Source organism: Epinephelus lanceolatus, chromosome 22 (assembly GCF_041903045.1).
Source record: "Epinephelus lanceolatus isolate andai-2023 chromosome 22, ASM4190304v1, whole genome shotgun sequence".
Taxonomy (NCBI): Eukaryota; Metazoa; Chordata; class Actinopteri; order Perciformes; family Serranidae; genus Epinephelus; species Epinephelus lanceolatus.
Window position 1 is genome coordinate 27,176,369 of NC_135755.1, and position 10,317 is coordinate 27,186,685.

The 10,317-nt window shown below is 39.6% G+C and overlaps 1 protein-coding gene across 12 annotated transcripts in view; it reads right to left on the minus strand.

Annotated features, from left to right (window-relative positions):
- Positions 1–4,139, minus strand: part of mark2b (MAP/microtubule affinity-regulating kinase 2b) — a 66,944-nt gene extending 62,805 nt beyond the window's left edge. For all 12 annotated transcript variants that reach the window (XM_033609708.2, XM_033609697.2, XM_033609701.2 and 9 more), the window contains exon 1: positions 2,810–4,139. In XM_033609708.2, the coding sequence (XP_033465599.1) occupies positions 2,810–2,860 (51 nt within the window). In that variant the 5' untranslated portion in view covers positions 2,861–4,139. The remainder of the gene's footprint in view (positions 1–2,809) is intronic.
- Between the last annotated feature and the right edge of the window lie 6,178 nt (positions 4,140–10,317).

Below are 10,317 nucleotides of genomic sequence, written 5' to 3' on the forward strand. Positions count from 1 at the left end.
GTCACACTGACTAATCAGATCAAAATATACATCACTGACAGGAACACTGACAGTCATGTCAACACTCAACCCGTCTTCATGTCCGGTGCCATTTTGTCCTGTATCTTGAGACCCGACACCAAAGGCTTTCTATACATGGCCTTTAAAACTGACTGTGTTTGTGTGGGAGTATCCATCCGTGACCTTTTGCCTACAAACCCAGTTAAGGACTTGCCATGACCCCAAACTTTTTCTTACACCCCTAAATCCTCACTCAGTGCTGTAGGTTAAGGGTGTCTTCACAGCTGGCAATAGCACTACAGCAAAACAACACAAGAGGCTGTATTGGTGTAGACGCGTTGCTAAAGGGTACACAAACAAGGCACACCAAGAAGTCAAATTTGAGGGTTATTAATCACCAAGATACTGCATCTTGGTTTTATGCTATTTCAAGTGTACAACTGTGAAAAGTTATCGCAGCAGCAGTGTATCTCCCTCCCACGAATTGAGTGAGGAAGTTTGCCAATATTAAAGGTTAATACTTGCATGTTTGTACAAGTGTGTGTTATATCGATACGTTCAAAACACATCAAACTTCAACTATGACATCAACCTTAGACATCCCACTGGATATGGAGAAGCCCTGTGTGTGTTTGAGGCTGCAACGGTCGAAGACTTATATAACCCAACTGTATTGTTTGTTTCTGACCTCTGTTCCAGGTAAGGGTGTAGCCATCTGAGAATATGTATGTGAGTATTTATTTGCCTATGCCTATCTACCTACCTACACAGCAGTCTAGCTTTCGATCTACTTTCCTGTACTCTGTAATGCAAGCAGTGATCTATTGTGTGAAACAGGCATGCGCATACACCGGCACATGCCGTGAGATCATGGTATCAACAGACAACTTCTGTCAGCAATTTACTTGTACAAGAAGTGAAGACAGACAAAACCTTTGACCCTTTGAATCTCCAACACCAAAAGGCTTCCCTATTGGCTAGTAAGAGCAGATCTGCTGACGATTGGCTGTGCAGCTGCAGTTTACACACCTGGGTTGGGCTTTAAATGTTTCAGGTAGAAAACTGACAAAGGCTGCAGCTCTTGGGATAAACTAAAAAAGTACCATTTAAAAAACACCCCCCTTATTTATTATTTATTATTATTAGTTATATTTCATTAAGAGCCACTGTCAGGTTTATTAAGACATTTTTTATGTGTGTACATCTGCTCTGCTTGTGTTGCCACACACATTACAGATACTGACCAACTGCTAAAACAATCCATCACGCCAAATCCTAACCGCAGCTACATTGATATACCTATAGAGACTCAGGCAACACAAATATAGAAATGGGTTCAGCTTCACACACGTAGTGACATCATCCACTGGCTACTCTGTCAACATGCAGACACACAAATGTTTCCATACAATGCTCACAAGAGATTTTTTTTTTTTAATCACATGATGCTTGTCAACAGCTGCCCAAGTAATGCAAGTCATGGTCTGTATCGGAAACTATAATGGTTTTCATGTGAGCTTGTGCAGCTTTTTCATAATGACAGTGAAACTGCAGATAAAACTGTCAACAAGATTAAGACAGATGCTGTCTTGAAGCAAAGGCTTTGTTCTGGCCTTCTAATAATGATTTACAGAGCACAGAAGGGGTTTCTTTGTCTTTTTAACCTTTCAGCACACTACAAAAGTCTCTACTCAATTGAATGGAAACATGCTTACTTTTTGAATCTCCAATTCTCTCAATCCTTTGCAGTTTTTGTAGGTGTATTAATTGAATGGTATGTAAAGTGTATTTAGAAGGCATCTGGATAAGGGTCAGCAGATTTAAGTCAACGGGGGACATAATGTTTGTGAGTGCCTTTAACCATCTTCTGTACCTCTATAGCAGAAATAACAATTCCAACTTCATATATAAATTTAAATCTATATCTGTTCCAGGAGTGCTCTGGAGCCCTTCACGCACAGCTTATTAACTAATCAATGATTGATTTGTATTGTTTCTAACAAATTGCATTAGCACCAAAAACTTTGAAAGCCTGTTGTCTTCCAATAAACAGCCACCAATGACTCTTGTGCACAACAACAATCAGCAAGTACTTGCAGCTTTGTGATATATTCAAGGTTCCCATGTCAAGATTGTCCTGCTCAAACACAATACAACTTTTTTCTCCCAAGAGATCATCATTGGAGGGGATTTTAAGGCCGTGCTTGCACTTCAGAGGTCAAATCAATATTGTATTTTTAAACAAACCCACATAAGGTATCAAGACTGCAACAAAAGACAACCTTCTTCTCTCTTAGGAAAAGAGAATTTCTCAGACACCATTTAATGATTTTGTGACTTTACAATGGATTATCGATGTTTCCAACAGCTAAAGGTGCATAAATAACACGTGTCACACATGTACTATGGTTAAAATAATCATGCATATGGCTGATTCGTGGATGCTCGGCTCCTGTGCTGTCAATGGCATTCATGTGAAACTGTCTGACAGGGTTGTCTGTATTGCAACAGGTCAAAGTACTGAGAAGTCAAGCAGGAGGACATGCCCTAACACACAGACTAAACAGAGACCTAAATTTATTCTCCTATTCTGCAAAGAGTGGGAAATCCAGTGTGAGTGCGTAGGCAAGCTGGTGAATCACTGCTGTGTGGCAAAGACAACAGAGACAGAGGAAAAAGCTAAGAGACAACCAGAGACTGTGGAGGGCCAAACAGGGCCTCTATCCAAAGCATTAAGTATTTCATACTAAATGAGATTTATGTGTATATAGAAATAACATTATTTGGAGTAGATATCTTAGGTTCTTACCTGCCCGGTCGAATTTTCAATAACTTGCACCAGTGGGGGCCTTGTTGACATTTTTGAAAGACTTGAAGTTGCCAAAAAAGGGGGGAGAGGAACAGTGAAACAAAAACGATTATTCAGTGTCTATTGTGCATTTAAAATCGGTCTAGCTGATGGTGGAGGAAAATTTCCAACGGATGTCCAGTGCTAGCCAGCTAGCAGCACGACAGATAGCCCGTGAATCAACAAGTTGAATCCCACATCAGCGGCTAGCCGAGTTAGCCAGCTAGCTAGAAACTAGCTAGCAGCAACCGCACGTCCCATGTTTGTCAACAAGCACAAAACGGGAAAAAGCAAAATGTCCTCTTAGCTTCGGTCTTGATGTGAAGACATTCACTTCCTAATTAACATTTATCAATGTCGATGGTGACCGGCGAGCTAGCTACCAACCTGATGCTCTGACGTTTTGGCCAGCTAGCGACTTGGGCTAGCTTGAAGAAAAGTTGGGGCAATGGTTGTGTTGAACAAGACAAGGTTCAATTAGGTGGCTAGCATGCTAACCTGTACGGCTGCTAACAAACGTCTGAGGAAGCCCCGACTGTCGCCGAAATCTATAAAAAAAATTTATCCAGCGTCGTTTTCATAACGAAGTGTCGACGCTTGGTTTTCTCCTTTTGTGGCAGAGATGTTTCCTTTCAGATTTGAAACCAGGTCCGGGGTCTGCAAACTTTCAGGCCAAAGTTATTCCCGGCGAGGTCTCGACCTTCCCAACTCACACAAAACAATTCAAAATGTTCCCAGCGAGATATCCAGGGTAGGGTATCCAAAAAATAAAAGCAGCACCATGTAAAATGGTCACATGGCAGATGAGAAACACGAATTAATCTGTTGCGCTAGCTAACTGGCTGACCAATATTAGCCCATGTAGCTAGCTAACGTTAATTCAGTGTTTCTTTGGAGGCAAAGCTAGCTAGTTAGCTTATCCTCCTGCGGCCGCAGTGGCGGTGACTGCCACAGAGCAACCCACAAAACTCAAAATCCACGGAAATCACCGGCGCTCTTCCTTGTGTTGCGTGATTGGAATAAGGTCGTTCAACAGTGCTGCACTGCAGTGTGGCGATATACCAGTTCGTCCTGTCGGTACACCGACTCCTATTATTCCCGACACCAGCCGACTGAAGAGGGAATCATCAAGTTGTAAAATCCATTATCGGTAAACTGGGGTTTTCTCGTTAGGAGGTGCGTGTCACGGGCGACAGGGGGAGAGAGGCGAGGAGCTGCGCCCGATTGCAGTCTATGCGCACGATCCTGCCCTGATACCGGAACAAGCTCGCGGCAACATGGCTGCTTGCACCACGACTGAAAGAGGAGGCTTGGAGTGGGAGGGGGTTCGTTCAGCGTTCGGCTCTACTCGGTTTTTTCCGAGCCTTTACTGGTGACCGCGATTCCTTCAGGCTGGTAAATGGCAGGTGCAGGGAACTGTCTATGTAGCTTAACGAAGATAGGCCCCCAGGGGCCCCAAAAGCCCCACATTCACTTGTGTGTCAGTTGCTTTTCGGTAATATGATCACTTGCAAATTTGCACCACTTAAGTAGGCTACCATATGGTCAAGATCCTACATTATTTTATAATCTTTGACCCTAACTTGTAGAGGGGCCCCGGAGCCCTCACACAAGTTGATAATGCATTCATGTTTATTATAAAAAACAGTCAACATTGGGAGAAACAAATCTGCTGAGAGATCCACCCCTCAATTTGAAAACTAATTTCCTACTCTAAGACATGATTTATCACAAGCAAGTACAGCTATACAGTATAATCTATGAATATGCAACAAATGAAAGCTACTATTGTCAATTACACATGCAGCACAACATAAATGATTGACACTTAACACAGACTTTACGTGGGCTAGCTGACGTAATAAGGAAACTTTACTGAATATGTGGGGCATTAACATTCCAGATTTTAACTCTATATATTATAGAAAATGCATTTCATTATATAATAATGATGTAAAAATAAATTCAATTACAAAAAAAAGGTCAAATGTAGGGAAAAGAAACATAATGAAAACCTCCAGGGCTGCTGAACAGATGAAACGAACCTACAATGTTTAAATAATCCAATAAGTTTTGCCAATTTATTTATGTTTTAAATTTCAGCAGTAGTCAGTATGTAGTAAAAACTGTTACTGTAATAAATGTGACAAATGATGTCTGATGACTTTTTTTTATTACACAAAGCATCATTGTTTCTAGTGGTGTGAAAGACGCCAATAATTTCAGGGGCACACAGAAAATCCCATATTCTTTCATGGAAACTACAATCCCCAACAACACCAGCAGCTCAAATCTGTTAAGATTAGTTTAAATTACAAACACTGGTATGCACACATATCCTCTTTTACCCCCTCTGTATCTCTCTGTACGCTCCAGTTCTGCAGCTGCCAGATATTTTTACAACAGAGTCACATCCCTATATTTCCTTTCACCTGTCACACACGTATTTTTCCCTCAGGGGATTCCAGTCCTTTACACATCAGTTGGAGCAACCTAGGTCATGTCAGTGCAAAATAACCAAGAGGTAGCTGACCTTGTCTGTTTTTTAAAGTCATTCATGAGGCCACAGTTTTATATCACAGTACAACGTTTATGGTCCAAACCCAGAGCAGCACACCAATGAGCTTGTGGTGATATAATGCCTTGCTCACAGGCAGGATGACCCTTGTTGACACTGGAGATCCTCTGGTTGAACAGTAGTTTAATCGTTACTCCATAAAATTCCTCCTTCTTTTGTAAACCAGACAGAATTTTAATGTAAAATATAATTTCCTTCTCCACTATACCCATCCGCTTTATCTGAATTTATCTGAAGGCCAGTGCCCAATTATTAAACTATACTCTGATGTGGCTGAATTATGGGTCTAGAAATCAAGTGCCATTTGTAAATATGTACCCATACATGTGACTGTGAGATACCGACAGCCGGCATAGACCTTCTCAAGTTACTTAGCAACAGCCATGGACTGATGAAGCTAACATGGCTGCCTTTGGAAGTGGTTATGCCTGAACTCTGTCAATCAGGAGGTCTGCGGAGACCAGTCACAATACCAAATATTCACCATTCGCACAATGCAAGGATGTTATGGGGAAAATAAAAAAGAAATCAGGAAATGAAGGGGTATGAGAGGCTTGTTAGTAATGACCGGGAGAGCATCCAACTGGCAGGATTTCCCGATGAATCAAGGGAAAAATCACATCCCTGATGATGGAGGGAGTGTACACAGGGGTGCGTCCACTGCTACAGGAGACAAACACCTCGGTTTTCAGGGCAAAAAAAGTGTATTCTTATAATTAATAGCCTACTTACTGTACCAGAGGGAATCACGGGGCCTTTCTTGTAACTTATCAATCAGTATACACTCACACCAATCCAACTAACTTGGCAGCATGTCCTTTTTTTTTTCTTTTTCACGTTATTGGAGCATTTCCAATTTGACAGCAGATCACAGGACAGCGGATGTCCCCCATATAGTACAGTATTTTGTGTCAAGCACTTTGTGAAAAATGTTAATTATAATTCACAAAATTATATACCATATGAACTCAATGACTCTACTTTTCTTTTCTTTTTTCTTTTTTTGTACAGATTTTTATGAGTTGTTTGACTTTGTTGCTGGGGGAAATGTGCTGAAGTGCCGCCATCTGCAGGATATCTCAGTATATTACAGTGAGCAGTCTATCTATCTATCTATCTATCTATCTATCTATCTATCTATCTATCTAAATTCCTGCTGTGTCCCATAAAGATTTGACTGAAAATGCATTTTTTTGGCTGCCATACTTTTGCTTCAAAAAATAAATGACACTCTGAGCAGGAGGTTGAAGTGTAGATGATTTGAGGGTATTTTTAAGTCTCATTGGATGCACATTAAAAAACATATCAGCCTTTTTATCTCCAGTCTCCTATTTCAGGCTGCCAACTGTATCTGGCCAGATTGAGGCTGTAATGACAGTTATTTTTAATACGTAGCCAATAATTTTCTCTGTAGAGGCTGGCATCCTACACGCATCACCAGACTGTTGATACATCACTGTCAGGCTGTCTCTCCAGCCTTTTTTTTCTTTGCATTTCCGTTCATCTCGACATGAATCTAGTTCACTCTGTGGTAACATGCAGATCTTCATTACAGTGACATCAGACTGAAACTGCATTCAAATCAATTCTCTGTCACGTTGTCACACGTGTGATCTAAATGCATTGGAGCATAAACTACCCAGTTGTTACCAGTGATTTCACTCTCACTGAGGTATTTATTGAACAGAGTTTGGAAGTAATTACAGCAATTCTCAAAAGAAACATATGCATTTATTTGCATCAGAAATGAGCACAAATATATATATTCTTTTCTGATCTTTTTTTGACTAGTGACATATTGTAAAGGCATATTACTCCCAAACTCATCAGACCAAATTTTTGTGTATAAAGATACTTAATTACTGAGGAGTCCACAAAGAGGTTTTTATTGCAGAAAAGGCTCCATCTTATTATTTTTACAGCGTTGCCTTTTTTTTTTTTGGTCCATTTAATCCTCAATAAAAATAAATTAAAATCTAATTCTGACCATGGCAGTCAATTTATAGAGTTGGACCTACTGTAATTGCATGTATTTGTAGATGTACAGTATATCAGAGGTGCAACATTATATGTAATTTCATATCAAGCTAATAAATTATATCAGGAATGTCTACTTTTGGCACACAAATTAAAGCACTTTATCACATTTATCCTCACCCACACAGGTAGTTTTAATTTAATTTTTCAGTCTAATCAGACTTCTGCTCCAGTTGAAGGTGGTTAGAGCTGTGTTGAATTTACATCCTGTCATCAAAATGCATGAACCAATAAGAATGATAACAGTGTAATAAACTTATCAGGGGGTCAGATATGTCAATCAAGGACAGGACTTATCAGGTAAATAAAGTGAGAACACCTGTGTAGGTGGACCATAAATCATACATCGCCATAAAGTAGTCATAATGTCTGATTTGCAATAATCGTTTCTACTGACAATCTTAAGTAGATTTATTGTCACAATAACCGCCAGCAACAGGTTGGCTGTACAGGAAAGCCATCACCCTGAGTCAGCTATTACACTCGTACACCACCTGCTGTGGTTAAAAGTGGTTGAAATTAGCAGAGGAGTCAAAATGAAGTATTAATACAGGTTAAAATGTCGTCTGCAACAGTATAAATACAAGCTTGACCAAACAAGACATTAACCATTCCACAATCACTTTGTCAGGTGTGAAAATGTTTTGTATGTCTTCTTTTATATGATTTATAGTGTTAAATGACCTCCGGTGTAACGTCCACTTAAATGAGAACAGTTGGAAGATGACGATAAGGGGTGCTTGAACTTATTTGACAGGGCTGACAGGGTTAGTCAGACAAAATGATAGGAACCACTGCTTTTGGGCAAGACTACACAATATTGCCTACATCATCAATATGAAGGACACTTGATATCGCTGGTCCAGATCATTCATGGAGATATCATTTAAGGAACACTGGAATAATCTAATCTTTAATCATCAGCCCAGTGGTGAGAATAAAATGTACATTTATGCAAACCATGGATATAATACATTTGTACGTTTCATATCAACATTACTGAAATGGTGTACTTCAGATTACATGTGTGTGAGCTGAGTTTCTCATCAGAAGGAGGAGGGGATGAATGGTGTGACACCTAGGTGAGATGCAGACCACTGTACAACATATTCACTACATATGAAACACAAATGTAACATATCTATGGTTTGCAGTAACATACAATGCCACCATTATCCTGGCTATTGGGTTGTGCCTACAGTATGCTCTGATGTACAATTGCATTGTAACCTAGTGAGATAAAATGTACTGGACATGATTACAGAAGAGGAAACAATAAAGAGAAGTGGAAGAGAGGAGAGGACACAAAGAAATGTCACATTAGTGAGCGTACAAAGTATCTTTCTTTTGGCTAATTCATGGCCTAACTGACTAAAGAGGTGAAAATCCTTCCTTAAATTCAAGTAAATTTATTTGGTGCTGACAGACAGCATGGGAAAAATTAGTGGAAAAGAAGCAAGCCCAAATTTTGGCTGAATCTGTACAGACTGCTACAATCACAGATCACACAACATGATGTATTTAATAAGTAATAAGAGAACTAATAAGTAAGTAATGACAAGTTGTTTTGTAGCCCATTAAGAGCATTGCATATTTTATCATTTGCAGTGAAAGAATCAAGTGGAAAAAGGGCCTGTACTCAACAACTCATGAAGGGAAATGAGGAAACTGATTTTGTTTTCGATTGGAACCTTTTTTGGAAACCAGGCCTTCCTTTGTATCACCAGAGGAAATGCCACAGAGTAGGTGAAACCAGCTTTGCGGTCTCCAACAGTCTGTTTTCTCATAAGATGCCCAAAAAAAGCTGCAGAATCATTCGCCACAACAAAGCAGCAAGTATATATCTGTCGTCTGTGGGTTCTTGTGTCAAGCTTCAGTTTGCCTTGTAGGCTAAATTCTGTTTTTCACAGACGTCACATATAAATGTGACCTTGCTTGGTCTCTGTGAGGTAAAAGAGGTCACAGTCACTTCATGGCTGCAGGGCTCGCTCTGCATGATGATGATCATTCTTATCCTCACACAACAGACTGCAGTGAAGACTGATAGATTGATGGAGTGATGGTTTCCTCGTAAGTCAATAAATGATTATAAAGTCAACAAACTAAACATTTAAGCACAATCTGTCTCAGAACTTTTGTATTTTATCACTGCCATTAGCACCAGATGGCATATGTCTTTCTAGGAAGACTCAAAACACTATATTTCTGTTGTTTTCTGAGAGTGGTAAAATTCAATCATACTGAATCTCCCACTCCCTCAAGTACAGTTTCCCTATTATAAAATGTATAACTTCTTTACCTCCACACTATGTGTTTATTGTCTTAATACCATACATACATCTCCCATACTTTTAGCACCTTTGTTTTTTCATGCTACACTGTGTAGTGTAGACACTATTAATGTATTCTACTTTTTTAAAACACATTTTTCGTTCATTAGATCTTAAAGGGTAAGTTTGGTATTTTTCAACCTGACCCCTGTTTCATTTTTTTTAATGTCTAAGAGACCATGAAAAAACATTTTTGAGATTGGTCCAGTATTTAGCAGTGAAACTGGCTGCAATGTAACCATTTGGGGCATGTGTGCACCATCAATTTACATCTACTAAAAGTGCTTGTTTTTGCCACTGACAGGCTCAGATTGTTGCTTTAAGTGTCTGACAACAGTATGATAATGATACCTACAAAGATAGTTTTTTTTAAAAGAGTAAGATCCTCTTTATTTACCCAGAAACAGCACCAAAAAACGCCATTGTCAAACACACCAGACTCCAGTTAAATAAATAGTAATTTTCCCATCGTACAACACACTTCTTTCAAAGTCAACAGAAACAAAATAAACTCACAAACACTG